Source organism: Sus scrofa, chromosome 2 (assembly GCF_054392235.1).
Source record: "Sus scrofa isolate SSC_HxYL_T2T_F1_AM1 chromosome 2, Sscrofa_HxYL_maternal_Yorkshire_Landrace_v2.0, whole genome shotgun sequence".
Lineage (NCBI taxonomy): Eukaryota > Metazoa > Chordata > Mammalia > Artiodactyla > Suidae > Sus > Sus scrofa.
This window is the reverse complement of record NC_139384.1, coordinates 43785391-43808066: the sequence shown is the minus strand read 5'-3', so window position 1 is coordinate 43808066 and position 22676 is coordinate 43785391. Positions and strand designations below refer to the sequence as shown.

Sequence of the window (22676 nt, the reverse complement as noted above, 5' to 3'; positions counted from 1 at the left end):
TATAGCAATTGTTAGGAAACCTACAGATAGTCTAGTAATTAAGCTTAACTTGAAATGTCAGTGGTTCACAGAGAGACAATACAAATAGTCTAATAATATAAATAGATGCTCACCACCACTAATATTTAACTGAATATTAGTTAAAACAATAAATATATCAGTTTTGTCCATCAAAATTGACAAAATTAAAAAGATTGAAAACTACTTTCACAGAAAATACAAAGAAATAGACATTTCCATAACTGTTGTTGAGTGTCAAAGGACTTAATCTCTTTTGTTTTTGGCCACACCCATGGCATGCAGAGGTTCTTGGGTCAGGGATTGAACAGCAGCTACCCAAGTCACAGCAGTGACAATGCCAGGTCCTTAACCCACTAAGCCACTAGGGAGCTCTTGACTTAATCTTTTAAGAGGAAGATCTGGCCATGCCTGATCTAGAAATTCCTCTTCTAGGCATTAATCCTACAGCAATATGCTCAAGTGTGCAAAGATATACATATAAGGATGTTTGCCTTGAAACAAAAAAGATTTTGGAAATAGTGCATCAAAAGAGGACTTCTTAAATAAATCACTACCAAATGCAGTGCCACACAGATCTTGAGAAGAATATAAAGTAGATTTAGGAATTCCCATTGTGGCACAGCGGAAATGAATTCGACTAGGAGCCATGAGGTTGCGGGTTTGATCCCTGGCCCCGCTCAATGGGTTAAGGATCCGGCGTTGCCATGAGCTGTGGTATAGGTTGCAGACATGGCTGGGATCCTGAGATGCTGTGGCTGTGGCAAAGGCCGGCGGCAACAGCTCCAACTGGACCCCTAGCCTGGGAACCTCCATATGCCTTGGATGAGGCCCTAGATAAGAAAAAAAAAAAAAAACGTAGATTTATACATACAGTATGGGAAAGTGTCCAAGATGTATTATTAAGGAAACAAAGCAAGTTGCAAAATAATATGAATAATAAATTTATTATTATAAAAATAATAATGATGACAATATTTGCAGAAGCATGGAAAAAGTGTTTGGACATGTGGACACTAAACTGTTAACAGTGGTTGTTTCTGGAGAATGGAATTACCCCTGCTTTTACTTTCTACTTTATAGATACCAGCAATATTTAAAGTTTTATCTTTGTTGTACACCAGAAGCTAACACAACATTGTAAACTATACTGCAATTAAAAATAAATAAATAGGGAGTTCCCATTGTGGCTCAGAAGAAATGAATCTGACTAAGCATCCATGAGGACACAGGTTCGATCCCTGGCCTTGCTCAGTGGGCTAAGGATCTAGGTTGCCATGAGCTGTTGCGTAGGTCAAAGATGCAGCTGAGATCCTTCATTGCTGTGGCTGTGGCTGCAGCTCTGATTCCACCCCTAGCCTGGGAACCTCCATGTGCCATGGGTGCGGTCCTAAAAAGACAAATAATTAAACAAATAAAAATAAAGTCTGGTTCTCTGGTGGTACAGTGGGTTAAGGATCCGGCATTGTCATTGCTGTGGCTTGGGTAAGTGCTGTGGTATGGGTTTGATCCCTGGCCTGGGAACTTCCACAATGCCACAGTGGCAGCCAGAAAAAAGTTTTATAAGCACATACATTCTTTTTGTACCTAGTTAAAAAATGATATAAATTAAACAAACATATTTGAATTTCTTCCTTTTAAAAGCTGTAAATGCAGGATTATAGGAGTTCCCATCGTGGCACAGTGGTTAACGAATCCGACTAGGAACCATGAGGTTGCAGGTTCTATCCCTGGCCTTGCTCAGTGGGTTGGGGATCCGGCGTTGCTGTGAGCTGTGGTGTAGGTCGCAGACGTGGCTCGGATCCCATGTTGCTGTGGCTCTGGCGTAGGCCGGTGGCTACAGCTCCTATTAGACCCCTAGCCTGGGAACTCTATATGCTGTGGGAGCGGCCCTAGAAAAGGCAAAAAGACAAAAAAATTAAAAAATAAATGCAGGATTATAAAGAGAATCTGATTAGAATAGATTATAGAACATATTACTCTTCTCAATAAGATAATATTCTTTCCAGTTGTTATATTCTAAAAACCATAAACTGGAGGTTTAAAAGGCTAAAAATCATCACCCAGATTTCAGGAAAGGATGTTATTATATGATAATAAAACAACATATGCCATGAAAATATATATAGTATATTTTCAACCTATGTGGTCCAACCTATGTGGTCCAGACCCCGGAAGGCCTCTGAAGGAACACAAAAGAAGATCTGTGCATTATACTTTGTTTTTGGCTTGAACTTATAATGTGGCTTATCCATTCATATTAGACTGATTTTCAAAATGTATTTATGTGTGATTAATAAATACATATTGATTTTTAAGTGGTATGGACAAATTCTCCTCTACATTTAAGAAAATATCCATGGAGTTCCCGTCGTGGCGCAGTGGTTAACGAATCTGACTAGGAATCATGAGGTTGCGGGTTCGGTCCCTGCCCCTTGCTCAGTGGGTTAACGATCCGGCGTTGCCGTGAGCTGTGGTGTAGGTTGCAGACGCGGCTCGGATCCCGAGTTGCTGTGGCTCTGGCGTAGGCCGGTGGCTACAGCTCTGATTCAACCCCTAGCCTGGGAACCTCCATATGCCGAGGGAGCGGCCCGAGAAATAGCAACAACAACAACAACAAAAAAACAAAAGACAAAAAAAAAAAAAAAAAAAAAGAAAAGAAAATATCCAGTATCAGAAGTTCCCATTGTGGTTCAGTGGTAACAAACCCAGCCAGTATCCATGAGGACACAGGTTCAATCCCTGGCCCTGCTCATTGGGTTTAGGATCTAGAATTGCTGTGGCTGTGGTGTAGGCAGCAGCTGTAGCTCTGATTTGACCCCTAGCCTAGAAAATTCCATGTGCCATAGGTGAGGCCCTGAAAGGCAAAAAAATAAAAATAAAAATTCAATATCCTCAGATATAGGATCTTATATCCTAGATATAAGAAGAGTAAATCACTGCCTACAAATAAGGAATTTAACACTCTTCTTTTTTTCTTTTTCCTTTTTTTTTTTTTTTTTAAGGGCCGCACCTGAGACATATCGAAGTTCTCAAGGCTAGGGATCAAACTGGAGCTATAGCTGCCAGCCATAGTCACAGCCACGCCAGATCCGAGCCATGTCTGGGACTTATGCCACAGCTAATGGCAACACTGGATCCTTAACCCACTGAGCAAGGCCAGGGATCGAACCTGCAACCTCATGGTTCCTAGTCGGATTCGTTTCTGCTGTGCCACAATGGGAACTCCAGGAACTTATTATACTCTTTAAAGAGTCAACTGTGTATCTAAATATTAAGTTTACAAAGTATTCATATCAACTTTGAGATAAGAAATCAAAGAAGAGAAACCACTGTTCCCTTGTACTTTTGATTTGTCCATACTAGTTAGTTTTGTTTACAGAAGCCTGTAAGTACATGCTGTGCCAACTGTAGCCTATTAGCCAGGAAGTACATGGTTTTCCAGTTGGATAAACATAATCTACATTCAGTATTACCTGTTGGACAGCTGCACCTGAGAGTTATGACTCACTGCTTCTTCTTGGCCACCCCATGTGGGCACTAAAAATTAAATGAAAAATCAATTATATTTTGTTGATAACTCTCTTAGGATTAAGACATGATAAATGATCACTTGCAGTCAAGGGTATCTCTATTAAACTTTTTTTTTTTCAGGGCCACACCTACAGCATATGGAAGTTCCCAAGCTAGAGGTCAAATTGGAGCTACAGCTGCCAGCCTACACCAGAGCCTCAGTAACACCAGATCTGAGTTGCATCTGTGACCTGCAAAGCCAGATCCTTAACCCACGAAGTGAGGCCAGGGATCAAACCCGCATCCTTATGGATACTAGTCAGGTTCATTCCACTGAGCTACAATAGGAACTCCCAAGGGTACCTCTATTAAACTTTAAACATTTTCCCCTCTTCTAGCTAGAGTTAGATTTTTCCACTGGTGGCATTTCAATGTGCTGTACTGATTGCGTGGGATAAGAAAGACTTTGAGGTGCACTTTCCCAAAAACTTGAACCCAAAGTCTACTTGCCACCCCTTAACTGTTCTCTCTCATCAACAACACATGGCCATTTTACTGTCCAAGTAGAAAGCTTTCTTTTCTCAGCAGGCAGTGTATAATAGGCTCCCACATGCTGCAAGCACTTGGCATTTGCTCCATGGGGAATCATACAAACCAATTTCTTTCACCAAAGGAGGAATAATGTGGTCACCTATTCCAAGCTAGATTTCCACAGCTATTAGAGAGGCAGGGTCCTACTTTCTAAGAGCATATTTGAGTTTTCCACTATCTCTCACTATAACATTTATAAAAGCAATTAAAAAATTCAAAGCTGTACACAGGAACCGGATATTTATATCACATTTTAATACTAAATTGAAAGTAACATTTTGAAAGCTTTCTAGTAGTCATTTGTTTCTCCTCATTGTGAAGACATTCTTTGATAAAAATATTTATTTGGGTAGGCAAAATAAAAATACATTCAGATATGTAAGACTATATTATGCTTCAGACACAAGTCTTCTAAACTGCATTCAAAATTAGGCCATTTAGTGATGTGTCAACAACAAGCACACCTTCCCTTCCTCATATTGATTATAAGCTTCTAGGTGGCAGAGATCATGTGTTCTTTTGTGTCCTCTCACACATATTTTTACCATGGTAGAGAATGGACAGGAGATAATACAAAGCTGACCTCGCACACAATCCATAATTATATTAAACAAAAAGGAAAACATACTTGCAACAGTTAAGCTAAAAAACATGGAAAAGTTTTTTTAAGTTTTTATGTTAAGTAAAAAAAAAAATATTACATGAAAAATAAAAATACATGTGGAAAAACTGAGGGTTTTTTAAAAATGTTTTAGTTGAATAGAAAGATTATACATCAATTATTTTCTAAAAAAATTTTGGTACCTTATTAGTATATTCACAATAAATAGAAACTTGCAGGGAAATGTCTGCTAAATGAAATACAGCATTTACAGACCTTGGAAAGACAAATAAAAAGGGCAAAGCAGAAGTTCCCATGTGGCACAGCAGATTAAGGATCCAGAGCTATGGCACTGGTTGCAACTGCAGTGTGGGTTCAAGTCCTAGCCCGGGAACTTCCACATGCCATGGGTGTGGCAAAAAAGAAGAAGAAGAAGAAGGGCAAGGTAGGTATAAGAAAAGACAAAAGATGGAGTTCCTGCCGTGGCTCAGTGGTTAACGAATCCGATTAGGAACCATGAGGTTGTGGGTTTGATCCCTGGCCTCACTCAGTGGGTTAAAGATTGGGCATTGTGAGCTGTGGTGTAGGTCGAAGAAGCGGCTCAGATCCTGCGTGGCTGTGGCTCTGGTGTAGGCCGGCAGCTAGAGCTCTGATTAGACCCCTAGCCTGGGGACCTCCATATGCGTCAGGAGCGGCCCTAGAAAAGGTAAAAAGACAAAAAGACAAAAGATGTAGTTCCTCCCGTGGCTGAGCAGAAACAAACCCGACCAGTATCCATGAGGACAAGAGTTCAATCCCTGGCCTCAGTAAGTGGGTTAAGGATCCAGCATTGCTGTGAGCTGTGTTGTAGGTCACAGATGTGGCTCAGATCCCACGTTGCTGTGGCTGCGGTATAGGCGGGCAAGCTACAGCTCTGATTCAATCCCTAGCCTGGGAACTTCCATATCCTTATGGGTGCAGCCCTAAAAAAAGAAAAAGAAAAAGAAAAGACAAAAATAGTCTGGAATTTAATTATGATTACTACAGCCATTATATATTACACACATAATCTCATTTTTTTATCTTTCTTCTTTCTTCTTTCAGACTTATATGAGCCATATCATATACAAGTTTAGATGGACTTATTTTTTTTCATTTACTACCCAACTCCTCACACGTCCTAAATGTATATTTATCCCAGTCAGGATCCCTTTCAAATATTCCATCTAATCAATCCTAATCTTTCTGGTTCAACTCCTTAAGAACAATAATCCTCTAGCCCCAAAAACTTTAATAAAAAATGACTATGGGAGAGTTCCTGTTGTGGTGCAGTGGCTAACCAATCTGACTAGGAACCATGAGGTTGCGGATTCAGTCCCTGCCCTTGCTCAGTGGGTTAACGATCCGGCATTGCTGTGAGCTGTGGTGTAGGTGCAGACACGGCTCGGATCCCGCGTTGCTGTGGCTCTGGTGTAGGCTGGCAGCTGCAACTTCGATTAGACCCCTAGCCTGGGAACCTCCATATGCCGCGGGAGCGGCCCAAGAAATGGCAAAAAGACAAACAAACAAAAAAAGACTATGGGATACCTCTTTTCCATTACATATAACACACCTGGCCCTTACGAAAGATTGATGCCCAAAACAGATGTTTTAACACTCTGTTTTGAGGTCCAGCCCTTGGATTTCTAAAACACCATTTGAAGGCATTATCTGCAGTTTACCTATGATTTCAATATCACAGCTAAAAATTGCAGCTCCAGAGCATATGTTCTACTGACCAATTTGGTGGAGCATAATATGAATGACCTTTGGTTACAAGGTGGTATTAGAGAATCATTCATTCATTTCAAAACATATTTACTGAGGCCATTCCAAACTCAAGGATTTTATAGCCTTGTAGGGTAAAGAGACAAGTAAATACACAACTTATAGCACAGTGTGATAATGGCTACAATAGAGGCATGAACTTATAACCTGAAGAACTAGAGAAGGCTTCCTGGGAGAGGTAGCACTCAAGCCCAGTCTTGAAAGGTAAGCAGGAGTTACCAAATGAATGAATAGAGAAAGGAGCATCAGGTGCAAAGGCAAAGAGGCATTAGAGTGTATGAACCATTCAGGAAGCTGCAAGTTGATCGATCACCTGAGTAGCATAAAATGATGGTCAGAATGACAAAAGATGAAGCTGGGGAAGGAAGCAGGAAAGAGATCCTAAAGGGTCTTCTCCAGTCTTTTTTTTTTTCTTTCTTTCTTTTTTTTACTTTTAGGGCCACACCTATGGCATATGGAAGTTCCCAGGATACAGATGAAATCAGATCTGCAGCTGCTGGCCTATGCCACAGCCACAGCAACACCAGACCCAAGCTGTATCTGCAACCTAAACCTCAGCTTGCAGCAACACTGATCTTAACCCACCGAGTGAGGCCAGGAATCAAACCTGCATCCTCATGGATACTAGTTAGATCCTTAACCAGCTGAGCCACAACAGGAACTCCCTGAGATCCTAAAGGGTCTGATATGTCATGTAATTCCTCCCCTAAGATGTAATTTGCAAAAATCTCTGAAATACTGAAATAGAGTAATTTGGGAGTTCCCTTGCAGCATAGTGGGTTAGGGATCTAGCACTGTCATTACTTGGATTGCTGCTGTGATGTGGGTTCAATCCTGGCCTGGGAACTTCCACATGCTGTGGGCACAGCCAAAAACAAAAACAAAAACAAAAACAAAAAAAAAAAAGAGAGAGAGGAGTTCCCATCGTGGAGCAGTGGTTAACAAATCCGACTAGGAACCATGAGGTTGCGGGTTCGATCCCTGCCCTTGTTCAGTGGGTTAACGATCCAGCATTGCCGTGAGCTGTGGTGTAGGTTGCAGACGTGGCTCAGATCCTGCGTTGCTGTGGCCCTGGTGCAGGCTGGCAGCTACAGCTCCGATTAGACCCCTAGCCTGGGAACCTCCGTATGCCACGGGATCAGCTCTAGAAAAGGCAAAAAGACAAAAAAAAAAAGAGAGAGAGAGAGAGTAATTTTATTTACATATCTGCTATTTTTAGAACTCTGTTTCTAAATCCTAATGTTGCTTTATTTCAAAGTATAGTTTTCCATGTCCCTTTGCAAATTTTTTGTTCATCATCATCTTGCCATCTTGATCAATGTAGTAAGAGCTACCAATTACTGAATGTTTACTCTGCCAGACACTGTAGTAAATGCTTAAGATAAATTATCTAATTAAGTGATAGCAAGAAAAAGTACAGCTTTGAAATCAGACCAGGGTTCAAATCTCAGTTCTACCCTTAGCAAATGTGTACCCTTGGACAAATTGTTAACCTCAGAGTCTTAAGCTTGCTCATATATTTATTGATTTGGAAAACCACCACCTCATTCATAGGGTGATTTTAAATTTTAAATGATATATGGATTAAAGACCTAGATATAAGACCAGAAACTATAAAACTCTTAGAGGAAAACATAGGCCAAACACTCTCTGACATAAATGACAGCAACATCTTCTCAGATGCACCTCTTAAGAGTATTGACAACAAAAACAAAAATAAACAAGTGGGACATAATCAAACTTAAAAGTTTTTGCACAGCAAAGGAAACCCTAAACAAAACGAAAAGACAACCCACAGAATGGGAGAAAATCTTTGCAAGTGAATCAACTGACAAGGGATTAATCTCCAAAATTTATAAACACCTTCTGCAACTCCATACCAAAAAAAAACAAATAACCCCATCAAAAAATGGGCAGAAGGAGTTCCCGTTGTGGTGTAGTGGTTAACGAATCCGACTAGGAACCATGAGGTTGCGGACTCGGGCCCTGGCCTTGCGCAGTGGGTTAAGCATCTGGCATTGCCGTGAACTGTGGTGTTGCAGATTGTGGTGTTGTAGGTTGCAGATGCAGCTCGGATCCCGCGTTGCTGTGGCTCTGGCGTAGGCCGGTGGCTACAGCTCCGATTTGACCCCTAGCCTGGAAACCTCCATATGCCACAGGAGTGGCCCCAGAAAAGCCAAAAAGACCAAAAAAAAAAAAAAAAAAAGGCAGAAGATCTAAACAGACAGTTCTCCAAAGAAGACATACAGATGGCCAAAAAATACATGAAAAGTTGTTCAACATCACTCATTATTAGAGAAATGCAAATCAAAACCATGATGAGGTACCACCTTACACCAGTCAGAATGGCCATCATCCAAAAGTCTACAAACAATAAGTGCTGGAAAGGGTGCAGAGAAAAAGGAACACTAGTACACTGTTGGTGGGATTGTAAATTGGTGCAACCACTGTGGAAAACAGTATGGAGATTCCTCCGAAAACTAAAAATGCAACTACCATTTGATCCAGCAATCCCACTCCTGGACATCTACCCCCAGAAAACCATGACTTGCAAAGACACATGTACTCCAATGTTCACTGCAGCGCTCTTTTCAATAGCCAACAAATGGAAACAACCTAAATGTCCATCGACAGAGGAGTGGTTCCAGAAGATGTGGTACATATACACAATGGAATATTACTCAGCCATTAAAATGAATGAAATACCAGCATTTTTAGCAACATGGATGGACCCAGAAATTATCATGCTAAATGAAGTGAGCCATACAATGAGACACCAACACCAAATGCTTTCACTGACATGTGGCATCTGAAAAAAGGACAGACTGAACTTCTTTGCAGAACAGATTCTGACACACAGACATTGAAAAACTTACGGACTCCGGAGAAGACAGTTTGGGGGGTGGGGGGAATGAACTTGGGTTGTGGGATAGAAATCCTGTGAATTGGAGTGTGATGATCATTATACACACTACAGATGTGATCAATTCATTTGAGTAATAAAAAATAAATAAATGATATAAAAAGCATTTAATATGCATACTAGGCACTCAATAAAAAATAATTTTAAATTTGCTACTACTGTGGTGTCACTTAGGTAGTTATAACCAAGTGGTATCTACACTTGAAACCAGCAGAGGGAGCCTCGAATCCATTTCTGGCTTCAAGACCAAAGCAAGAATACCTATCAATGGATGTAACTATGTTTGAAACAAAAGAGAAGACAGAATTAAAAGTGATCTGAGAGCAGTATATAGATAGGAGACAAAGAGATGAGTTGGGGAGTACATAGATAGCTTCAATGGTATTTGTAATATTCTTAATTGAGAATGGATTCATGAATGTTTGTTCTACTATTATGCTTTAAAACATACATATATATGTATTTTTATATGTCAAATACTACATAATACTATATTTAATAGATCCAATTCATATGCACCTACATCTATTTCTAGTTCCTACTTCAGAGCTCCCTTCCTTGTGCTTTTTCCCTTGCTGTACATCTCGTACAGCAAGTCAACACTGCCTTTTATTACAGTGATTTCCTACACACGGTTCTAAACTTTCTAAGAACTAAATCAGGTTATTTATCTGTGTAGCTCCAAAAGCAGTCAGCATAGTGCCTTAGGTTTATTTATCAAGTCACATCATCCATTATGTTTTCTTTAGAATTTGAAATATTAATACAACCATACTGTGAAATGTTCTTAATCATTCAAAAATTATAACTTAATAGGAGGAACAATTAAATAAATCTTGGTAGTTAAAAACAATGAATTTGGAGTTCCCGTTGTGGTGCAGCGGAAACGAATCTGACTAATATTCACGAGGGACCCAGGTTCGATCCCTGCCTAGCTCAGTGGGTTAAGGATCCAGTGCCGCTGTGAGCCACGTCCGTGACCTGTGGTGCAGGTCACAGACATGGCTCGGATCCCGAATTGCTGTGGCTGTGGTGGAGGCCGGCAGCTGCAGCTCCAATTCAACCCCTAGCCTGGGAACCTCCATAAGTCATGGGTGCGGCCATAAAAAGACAAAAAAAAAAAAAAATGAATTGTGTGTCTGTGTATTATTATGCAACCATTCCCAAGTCATACTGATAAGTAAAAAGGCAAGGTGGGAGTTCCCGTCGTGGCACAGTGGTTAACGAATCCAACTAGGAACCATGAGGTTGCTGGTTTGGTCCTGGCCCTTGCTCAGTGGGTTAACGATCTGGCGTTGCCGTGAGCTATGGTGTAGGTTGCAGATGCAGCTCGGATCCTGCGTTGCTGTGGCTCTGGCGTAGGCTGGCAGCTACAGTTCCGATTCGACCCCTAGCCTGGGAACCTCCATATGCCGCGGGAGCGGCCCAAGAAATGGCAAAAAAAAAAAAAAAAGGCAAGGTGGATAATGATGTATATTTCATACATGTGACTATGGAAGTCCCTAGGCTACAGGTCTAATCGGACCCACACCACAGCCCCAGCAATGCCAAACTGAGCCTAGTCTGTGACCTATACCACAGCTCGTGGCAATGCTGGATCCTTAACCCACTGAGCAGGGCCATGGACTGAACCCACAACGTCATGAATACTAGTTGGGTTCGTTACCCCTAAGCCACAGTTGAAACTCCTGTGGACTCCTATTTAACTTTTAATGTGTATAATCTTTCTCTAGTTCTCCAGTTAAATCACTTCCCCACAGGCGAAGAAGTTTTCTACATTATGTTCTACCCCACAGTACCTGTGGGCTGAATAAAGTGATAGAAACATATTTCAAATGAGAAAGCAGTGATTAATTTCCCCAAAATTACCTTTTCAACATTTCACCCACATGCTCAAATACCTTATATAGTTCCCCTCTGCCTGAGAATCACTTTCCAACTTTTCAGTCAGGTATTCAAGGATCTCCAAAATGTGATTTCAACCAAGCTTACCTGGTTGAAATTCAGCAACAACCAGTCTAGATTTTTTATCCCAGGAACATGCCATACTTAATTGCGTGCCTTTGCCTGATTTTCCATTCCTGCAATTCTCTGCTATCTATTCATAGCCTATTCATTTTTCCAAGGTATGGTTCAATGATGGCCTGTATAGGATTTTCTCTAGTCATCTGAACCAATGTTAAACGCTCACTTATAAGCAATGTGTCTAAGCAATGTAAGCTTAAAATATATTCATTTTGGAGTTTCCGTCATGGCGCAGTGGTTAATGAATCCAACTAGGAACCATGAGGTTGCAGGTTCAATCCCTGGCCTTGCTCAGTGGGTCAAGGATCCGGTGTTGCCATGAGCTGTGGTGTAGGTCAAAGACGCAGCTTGGATCCCGCATTGCTGTGGCTCTGGTGTAGGCTGGTGGCTACAGCTCCGATTAGACCCCTAGCCTGGGAATCTCCATATGCTGTGGGAGTGGCCCTAGAAAAGGCAAAAAGACAAAAAATAAAAAATAAAATAAAATATATTCATTTTGACACTTAATCAAATAGTATCTTATACTTTCATTGTTAGCCAAAATATCTTGTAAATACTTTTCTTGTTGCTCTAAAATAATTTTTTTTTTTTTTGGTGTTTTTAGGGCCACATCCATGGCATATGGAGGTTCCCAGGGTAGGGGTCTAATGGGAGCTGTTGCTGCCGGCCTACACCACAGCCACAGCCACACCAGATCCTTACCCACACTGAGCGAGGTCAGGGATCGAAGCTGCAACCTCATGGTTCCCAGTCAGATTCATTTCCGCTGCACTCTAAAATAATTTTTAAGTATACTGAAGGAAGAGACTATGCTCTGTGACTCTTTTACATCACACTAAAATCTCGTGCAGTAGTGAGTAGACATTCATATACTAATTTAAATGAATAAAAATGAACAAATTTAGGATAAACAGAACTTTCATTACCTGCCCAACCTGACTTTATAGCATGACAGAAACAATAAAGGAGCAGAGATATTCTTGAGTCAAAAAGGGAAAGCATTCTTTTGGGATAGGAAAAGGAACATTCAAAATCAAGGGAACTGGATTTTTTGAATGCTCTCTGTGGTAGGGACAGAGCACAAAACAAGTAGCTAGTAAAAAAAAGGCCAGAGGGTAAACAAAGAGTGAAAATTCTGTTTAAAAGGTGAGAAACAGACAGTAGGTAGGTACCTAGGAGAAGGTATGAACTTAGGAAAGGTAAGCAGGATTGCAAAGTGGGAGAGTAAAGAGATTGGTATATGCTTTAGGGTTCATTTAAATGTTGCTCCCTAGGAAATTATGCTTTTAAGTTAATCCTAGATGCTGAAATTCAAATGCAAAATATAAAAAGACAAATAAGAATACAAAACTTGGAGTTCCCGTCATGGCTCAATGGTAACGAACCCGACTAGTATCCATGAGGACTCGGGTTTGATCCCTGCTTTTACTCAGTGGGTTAAGCGTTGCCATGACCTGCGGTGTAGGTCGCAGACACAGCTCAGATTCCGCATTGCTGTAGCTGTGGTACAGGCCAGCAACTACAGCTCCAATTCTACCCCTAGCCTGGGAACTTCCATATGCCAATGGTGTGGCTCTAAAAAGAAAAAGCAAAAGGAATATAAAACTTGGCTAAGGGGCCTTAACGCCTTTTACTTACAGAAAAGTAAATAAAATTAGAATGACATGTTCGTAGAGTCTACTCATAATACCAGATCTGTTATATAAAAGGTGCTCAAATGTGGAACAAAAGCCAACTAAACTCCACAACTGTGGAGTCCCCAGAATTGTGCACATCATGCACACCCTGCCCACTGGCAATGTAGGTTATCAATATAACTTATAAAAATGTATTTCTCACCTTTGTCTTCTCCCTGCTCACCAATAACCCATACTTCTTTTCCCGAAGTCTGTGCCTTCAAAATGTTTGTTATAATATACTGTAATCTCTGTGAATCCAGATTGCACCCAATTCCAATCACTTGATTCGCAGGAAAGGCACTCAGTTTCCATGTCACATAGGTCATGATTTCCACTAAATATTATATACAAGGTGAAAATATAAATATTTTTCAAAGTATACTTCTAGCCAAGTTCCTAAACAAAATATTTATTATTTTAATAAGTAGATTAGAAGTTGTACACACTCTTCTTAGGTCCTAAATGCACTATGAAGCATAATATATTTTTAATTATATTATATAGTACATGAATTTAATATATTTTAAATTCTATTTAATAATTAAAAACATGTAACCAGGTTTCAGCTTGATTTTACATAATGATGTTTTTAAATATAAATGTTTATAGCAGAAAACAGATATTTCTAAGAGCAGTTAAGCAAGAAAGATGAAAACTGGGTACAGAAAACAACTTTTTTTATTGATCAAGTTCTCTTTTCTACATAGCTTAAGCTGAATTTTTATCTTTAAATTAAAATACTGATTAATATACCACCACTATACAGTACAGTAGTTAACAAAAACACAACTATTTTTTCAAAAATAGTTAACAAAAACACAACCATTTTTCCCTTAAATGGCAAAAGGATATCAGGAATTAGAGACCAACATCCTTCAACCAATTACCATAGAAAAACAAGTGAACTGCATATCATACTACTATACTAGGAACATTTAAAAAAATTCGTTCACCAGTACCACCTAATTCTTTGAAAAAAATTCTTCACTTGAGTAAAATAGTTTCAAAACAACTTAAAATAAAAATGATAAAAATACTTTGGCATGCTAACATTTTATGACACTTCAGAGTTAACAAAAGATCCTTCCTAAGCTATTGCATCTTTTTCTTGGGTGTTTAACCATTTTCTCCCTGAGAAAGGCATGGCTAACAACCTGGAACATACTAATGGTAATATTACATAAAAAAAAAGTCGTAAGTTGTAACCTTCTAGTTAATGCCAGTCAGAAGAAGTAACTGGTTGACAGAAAATACTACAATACTAAAATACTACATTGTTAGAAAATACTACATTGTTAGAAAATACTACATTGTTCATTCTAAGAGCAATTTGACTACTCTAGCTGTCCCTTTATAATTTTGTTTTATGACTTTCATCAGAAATGGCATTTCTACTGATATACTACGTGACCAGATTAACTTAAAATAAAACCTTGTACCTGGCTGAGATGCAACGAGCAGAACACCGTGTTGACTGTAATGTCCCAGAGCAGGGACGAGGGCTCTGAACATATCCACATTGCTCTGCACCACATCGAGGTAGGACTGAGAACTACCCAAAGAGTTGACTGTGAAGATCACCACCTTGGAATGAGCAGAGGCAGACAAATCTAATGAATAAAAAGAAACAGTCTGAGCTCAGGATAAAGGTGTTAGCCAAGTTCCTGTTCATGATCATCAGGTTTTACTTTTCTACAATTAGAAAGCTTTCAGGCACAGCTGTCTTTAGATCAATCCTATCTCCATAGGATGTATACAAAGCATCAAGGTTTGCCTCCGGAAAGAGGATTAAAAACAGGAGTATATCCCGGAAGAGGAAAGAGAACAATAAAATAAATTACAGGGAGTTCCCGCATGGCGCAGCGGAAACAACCCAACTAGGAACCACGAGGTTGCGGGTTCCATCCCTGCCCTTGCTCAGTGGGTTAAAGATCTGGCATTGCCGTGAGCTGTGGTGTAGGTCGCAGATGTGGCTTGGATCTGGCCCGGCTGTGGCATAGGCCGACAGCTCCGATTAGACCCCTAGCCTGGGAACCTCCATGTGCTGCAGGTGTGGCCCTAAAAAGCAAAAAAAGACAAAAAAATTTAATAAATAAATAAATTACAGGATCCAGACTCTACAAACAAGGAATTAGGTTTTTAGGTAATTCAGAATTTTCTTGGGAAAAAGAAATAATATGCTATAGGCAGAATACACCTATAATCAATTACATCATTGATTTTTAAACTCTGAGTTTAGGAGTCCTAGAGTTCCTTGAAAATGACCCAGAGGCCACATGGAAGGAGTGGGACTACGTGGAAGGGTGGCTGGCAGGAACCGCTTCATACCGCTTACTTTGACCTCTGGAAGCAGCATGGTGCTGTTTGTATATGTTTTATTCACTAAGGATTCTACTCCAAAGAGGAAAAAATTATTTGAAAAACTTTGAATCAAGAAAACATCTTGGCTCATTTTTTACTGACTTTTTCTTACACTGAAGCCCAGTGTCTTGGTTTTAGGGTCTTCTAATGACTTGCACGTTAGCGGTTGTTTTGACTTAGGAAAAAGCTGTTTTCCAGAGTTTGTGCCTCTGGTCCTCAAGCATGCTCATGCTATTTTACAACTTCATTACTCTCTATTACACTGTGTTTTTTTTTTTGTTTGTTTTTTTTTGTCTTTTTTTGCTATTTCTTTGGGCCACTCCCGCAGCATATGGAGGTTCCCAGGCTAGGGGTCGAGTCCGAGCTATAGCCGCCGGCCTACGCCAGAGCCACAGCAACGCGGGATCCGAGCCGCATCTGCAACCTACACCACAGCTCACGGCAACGCCGGATCGTTAACCCACTGAGCAGGGGCAGGGACCGAACCCGCAACCTCATGGTTCCTAGTCGGATTCGTTAACCACTGCGCCACGACGGGAACTCCTATTACACTGTGTTTTACAGTAAGTCTATGCCAAGACAGTGGTCAGACATTATCAACATCAGAAATAAAAATAAAAAAGTAACTAGAGTATCAATTCAGTCAACATGTGTAAATGATTATTAGCATCCCAGGGAGACAATGAGTAGATTCCAGGGTTTACAGTCTTAATTAAGCCTCCAAAGTCATTTTTCTAAACAAGTTGCAGGAGAAAACACTTGTGCAATGTGTCTACTGGGAAATGTATTATCCAATTTTAGTTCATAATCTGACACAACTGTGGAGGTAGATCCAAAAAATGAAGCCCTGGCTTTTAATTATGGTTCTTCATGAGTCCTCTTAAGTAATTCCCACATCCTAGTGCTCAGAGTAGATACCTGGTGATGAGTCAAAACCTCAAGCACTGGAAGACAGTAGAACTGAAAGGTATATAATTAACACTTACACAACATTTCTATGTGCCAGGCACTCTTCTAAGAGCTTGACATGTATTTCCTCACTTCATCAAATCAACAGTACACTCTGGGGTCAAAATCATCCCCATTTTACAGATGAGGAATCTGAGGCTCACAGAAGTAACGTGCTCAAAGTCATAAAGCTAGTAAGTAGCAGAGCCAGAATTAAAGCGCAGGCAGTTTGGCTTTAAAGTGCTGCTAAACACTATGCTATACTTAGAAACTTTGTCCTATACCCCATCAAGTGGAGGAAATTGATATCTGGAAGGATTAGGTAGCTTGTCTGTATTATTAAGTATCTGTGAACAGTTGAATTGGGCCCCAACCTATCTTGCCAGGATCATTTTCTTTTTTTTCAAATTTATTACTTCTGGGATCTTATTTTTATTTACTTATTTATTTATTTATTTATTTTTGTCTTTTTGCTATTTCTTGGGCCGCTCCTGCGGCATATGGAGGTTCCCAGGCTAGGGGTCGAATCGGAGCTATAGCCACCGGCCTACGCCAGAGCCACAGCAACGTGGGATCCGAGCCGCGTCTGCAACCTACACCACAGCTCATGGCAACGCCGGATCATTAACCCACTGAGCAAGGGCAGGGACCGAACCCGCAACCTCATGGTTCCTAGTCGGATTCGTTAACCACTGCGCCACGACGGGAACTCCCCAGGATCATTTTCCTTCTCCTCTTTTATCTTCCTCTACTTTGAATGACTGAAAAGCCCCCACCCTCAATAATATTTATAAATAAGTGACCAGGTTTCAGTAAGTTCAAAAAACAACAACAACAAAAAAGACAAAAAGACAAAAAAAAAAAAAAAAAAAAAAAGCACACAGGTAGAGTTCCTGCTGTGGCGCAAGGGGATCAGCAGCATCTTGGGAGCGCTGGGATGTAGGTTTGATTCCTGGCCCAGCACAGTGGGTTAAGGATCTGGCATTGCCACTGCTGCAGCTTAGGTCACAGCTGCAGTTCGGATCTGACCTGTGGCCAGGGAACTTCATGCGCCTCGGGGAGGATGAAAAAGGAAAAAAAAAAAAAAAAAAAAAAAAAAAAAATCACCACAGGTAATTCTTACATAAGTGATCAATCAATAGGCCAGTTTTTTAAGAACCAGTGGCTATTGAGCAAACTTTACTTTGTTCCATGTGTCAACAACAATTTGGTTTTTAATTTGCAACTACTGAACACTTTTTTCTCCAGGCAAATACATACACATACCTACACACACACACACATTTATGCTTGTATATGCAGAGAGTATTTCTGGATTGAATCATAAGAAATTCGTAACAGGTGTGTTTGAAACACTAGCTCAGCCACTTATTGTGTGACCAAAGTCATAATCTCTCTGAGCTATCTATAAAGAGAAGTAATGGAGTGTGAATATATATAAGTTATCTGGCACATATTACTGATTCCCTGAAAGAAAATGGCATCTATTATTATTACAGGATGAGAGACCAACATAGTAGTGTCTTCAGCCAGGAAATGATATGATCAAAATAATATATTATAGGATAATTATTTTTTTGTGTGCTTTTTAGGGTTGCACCTGTGGCACATGGAGGTTCCCAGGCTAGGGGATGAATCAGAGCTACATCTGATTCATCTGCTGGTCTACGCCACAGCCACAGCAATCCGGATCCGAGCTGCATCTGCAACCTACACCATAGCTCATGGCAATGCCAGATCCTTAACCCACTGAGCAAGGCCAGGGATTGAACTGCAACCTCATGGTTCCTAGTCGGATTCGTTTCTGCTGCGCCACAACGGGAACTCCTAGGATAATTATTCCATTAGCTATGTTTAATATAAAATAAAAGTAATCAGGAGAAAGAAAACCAGAACACTCATATATTGCTGGTGAAAGTTTAAACTCTGCAGCTTAATAATACACATTTTAAAAACACATACTTTCTGACCCAGTAATTCTACTTTATCTTACTAGGTAGTGAAGTACACAAAGATTTTTAACATTACAATATTCTGTGCAGCATTATTTGTAATCACAAAATTTTTTTTAAAAACTAAATGTCTACCAACAGGAGATAGACGTCTATATGATGGAATATTATGAAGCTGTTAAAAAATGAGTTATTTAGTTAATAATGATCTTCAAAATGATACTATAAATTTATTAATAACTGAAACACAGAATTGCCACATGACCTAGTAATTCTACTTGTGGGCACATACCTAAAAGAACTAAAAAGGTGTTCAAACAAAAATTTGTACATAAATGTTCACAGCAGCACTACTTACAATAGCAAAAAAATACAACCCAAATGTACATCAACTGATAAACAGATAAATTGTAGCATATCCATATCACAGAACATTATTCAGCCACAAAAAGAAGTTATATACTGAAACATGCTACAATACAGATAAATAAAAGAAATGCCAAATAAAAGAAGCCAGACACAAAAAGCTACATATTGTTATGATTCCATTTATGTGAAATATCCAGAAAAGGCAAATCCACAGATCAGGTTAGTGACTGGCCTGGGGAGAGGGGAAAATGCAGAGTGACTGAAATGTGTACAGGGCTTCCTCTAGGGGTGATGAAAAAGTTCTGGAACTAGATAGTGGTGACAGATGCACAACTTTGTGAATGCGCTAATGTCACTAACGGTAAATTTATGTTACATGTATTTTAGCACAATTTTTAAAAAGAGATAAAAATATTAAGTGCAAAAAACAAGTGCAGAACCAGTTTGCCCAACGCAATTATTCAACAATTTCTCTGTATTTCTCCAGATTTAGTCTATGAACACACTGTTGTGTAGGTATAGTATGTACATTTGCAGGCTCATATGTGCATATGTATATCCCTTCCCAAAGTATTTTAGTAGCTATTTTTAAAAATCCAAATGAAGCAAAGTACAACTCTAGGATGATCAGTCAGTTGCAATTAAAAATGCCTAATATGGAGACCTCGGCATGGCACAGTGGGTAACGAATCCGACTAGGAACCATGAGGTTGCTGGTTCGATCCCTGGCCTCGCTCAGTGGGTTAAGGACCCGGCGTTGCCATGAGCTGTGGTGTAGGCTGCAGACGCAGCTCGGATCCAGCATTGCTGTGGCTCTGGCGTAGGCTGGCAGCTACAGCTCCGATTAGACCCCTAGCCTGGGAACCTCCATATACCGCGGATGCAGCCCTAGAAAAGACAGAAAGACAACAATAAAAAAATTAAAAATAAATAAATAAATAAATAATAAAAATGCCTATTATGATGGGACCTAACTAAAATTTCCAAGTGAGCTTAATTTCCCAAATTAATGCAGGAGTTCCCGTCATGGCACAGTGGAAAACAATCTGACTAGGAACCATAACGTTTCAGGTCTGATTCCTGGCCTCTCTCAGTGGGTTAAGGATCTGGTGCTGCGATGAGCTGTGGTATAGGTCGAAGACACGGCTGGGATCCTGCGTTACTATGGCTGTGGCGTAGGCCGGCAGCTGTACCTCTGATTCAACTCCTCACCTGGGAACCTCCATATGCCTCAGATGTGGCCCCCAAAAAAAAGCAAAAAAAAAAAAATTATTAATGCACTTCTCCATATCACAGAACATACTTAAGAGATGTTAGTTTAGGAGCTCCCATCATGGCTCAGTGGTTAATGAATCCGACTAGCAACCATGAGGTTGCGTGTTTGATCCCTCGCCTCACTCAGTGGATTAAGGATCCGGCGTTGCTGTGAGCTGTAGTGTAGGTCGAAGCCGAGGCTCGGATCCCGCATTGCTGTGGCTCTGGCGTAGGCTGGCTCCAATTAGACCCCTAGATTAGACCCCTAGCCTGGGAACCTCCATATGCAGCAGGTGCAGCCCTAGAAGAGGCAAAAAGGTAAAAAGACCAAAAAAAAAAAAAAAAAAAAAAGAGAGAGAGAGATATTAGTTTAGATTACCTCATGTAACAGCAATGAAATTAGGTATTATCAGGAATGTGCAACCAAAATTAACAAGGGGAACAAGAAAGTTGCCCCAAATAATAAATAGTGCTCATTTATTCAAAACTCTTTATTTGGTGGCAAGCACCTTACCATATATATCTACTCCAAGAATCCTACTCTTTCAATTATCTGAAACAATAGTTAGCGATGGTTAATGCCACACAGAAGAAGATACAATTTCTTCAGGTCCTAAAAGGCCTCATTGCCTCTTGGGTCCATGTACTAACAGTCTTCTGGTGTGAAGTTGCAAGAGTTAAGAAGTCCCTTAAGAACTTCAGTGCCTGGAAATGACAGGCACAAGAGAATATCCACCTCCCCAAGGGATCCTCTATGCAAGGCCTAAAAAAGGATCATTAAAGCAACTATTATACTCTTTCCAGAGAAGGAAAATAAATCAATTGTATCTGCAGGGATCCAAAAGCTTGCTAGAACTATTACCCTTAATTTTTAGAAACTAGAGGGTATAACTTCAACTTTTCTGATCCATTGTGGTTCTTAGCACATTCAGGCTCATGAAACCATAAGCCTCAATAATTTATTTGGAAAATATGGTCAAGAATATAGAAGACCTGAGTTAGGAAAGGCAAAGGAACGCTGAGCAACTATAGCATATTACAATGTAACTCTAGCTATAAGCTAGTTTTGGAAGACTAACCATTTTCTAGTTTCATGGTCTTCCAATTGTTTTGATCATGCTTTTTTTTTTTTTTTTTTTTTTTTTCTTAACTGGGCCTGAGCTTACTAAACACAGGCCCCATCTGTGCAGGGCCTGCCTCCACTCCCACCTCAGACACCCCAGGCCAAGGGCACCATGTTCACAGCCAAACTTATCCCCATGTCCCCAGGCAGGGGACCCAGGGCCCATGAGCTGCAGAGCTTGCTGTGGCAGTCATCTGGGCCAGCCTCTGCTACAAAGGGAACAGGGGCTGAATTTGACTAGACTGCACGTAAGCATGCATATTTTTAATCCCACATCCCCAAATACGGTATTTATCTACACATATATTATGTACATTATTAAGTATATGAAAATCTTTTAAATTAAAAAAGTGAAACAAAAATTACTTTTTTAACATTTTAAATTTTATTTACTAATGATACAAACCCCCCTTTCCTTCTTAATTAAAACCTATTTTAACAATATAGTTTTAGTGAAAGCAATATGAATTAAATTTTTTTTAAAAATCTTGGTTTAGTTCTCTAGTGGTGGAGCAGGTTAAGAATCTGGTGGTGTCGGAGTTCCCGTCGTGGCGCAGTGGTTAACGAATCCAACTAGGAACCATGAGATTGCGGGTTCGGTCCCTATCCTTGCTCAGTGGGTTAACGATCCGGCGTTGCCGTGACCTGTGGTGTAGGTTGCAGACGCGGCTCGGATCCCGCGTTGCTGTGGCTCTGGCGTAGGCCGGTGGCTACAGCTCCGATTCAACCCCTAGCCTGGGAACCTCCATATGCCGCGGGAGCGGCCCAAGAAATAGCAACAATAACAACAACAACAACAAAAAAGACAAAAAAAAAAACCATTAAAAAAAAAAAAAAAGAATCTGGTGGTGTCATTGAAGTGCTTGGGTCGCTGCTGTGGCACAGGTTCAATCCCTGACCTGGGAACTTCCATATGCCACAGCCAAAAAAAAATAATCTTAGTTTAGCACTTTGATATATACCTAGAGGTAGGTATTCATTCCCACTCCACAGATAATAAAGCTGAACTTTGAAAGATTATATAATTTGACAAATGTAAGAGCTTTATGTGGCAGAGCTAGTATGCAAACCCCTAACTCTAAAATCAGTGTTCTTAACCAATATATTATGAAAAAGGAAGCAATGAGAGAAAACAAATGTAGACTAAGGTGTAAGTCAGAGACTGAGAATAAGTCCTTCCAACTAATCTGAATGTTATTTGCTTATCTGACTCTGATTAACAGAATTGGTTGCAATCTTGGTATGACTTCAGGTAAGTTCTTCAACTTCTATGAACCCTAGTTTTCCAATAGGTAAAATGAGGGACTTGGACTAGGCAATCTTTAAGATGCTTTCAGCATTAAAATTCTAGGACTCTAGGCAGCATAGAGAAAATTTTTAGGGCAGTGAAACTACTCTGTTTGATACTATAATGGTAATACATGTTTCACTTATCCATACCAATAAAACACACAAAGACAAGAATGAACCCTAACGTAAACTATAGACTCTGGATGATAATGATGTGTCCAGG

The 22676-nt window shown here is 40.1% G+C and overlaps 1 protein-coding gene and 1 non-coding gene across 6 annotated transcripts in view; both read right to left on the bottom strand.

The window, feature by feature from the left end:
• The window catches only part of UEVLD (UEV and lactate/malate dehyrogenase domains), a 54972-nt gene that overhangs the window by 4840 nt on the left and 27456 nt on the right, over positions 1-22676 (bottom strand). For 4 of the 5 annotated variants that reach the window (XR_014837220.1, XM_013994493.3, XM_021083261.2 and 1 more), the window contains 3 exons: positions 14596-14766; positions 13317-13490; positions 3495-3558 (listed from right to left, as the gene is read on the bottom strand). Coding sequence is in view for 3 of the 5 variants with exons in the window: in XM_013994493.3 (XP_013849947.2) it covers positions 3495-3558; positions 13317-13490; positions 14596-14766 (409 nt within the window). In the remaining 2 variants the exon portion in view is untranslated. The remainder of the gene's footprint in view (positions 1-3494; positions 3559-13316; positions 13491-14595; positions 14767-22676) is intronic. The other variant, XR_002341551.2, reaches the window with a different exon arrangement.
• LOC146405348 (small nucleolar RNA SNORA5) lies at positions 21274-21410 on the bottom strand. The gene has a single exon (XR_014839243.1). It is a non-coding gene; the product is annotated as a small nucleolar RNA SNORA5 (small nucleolar RNA).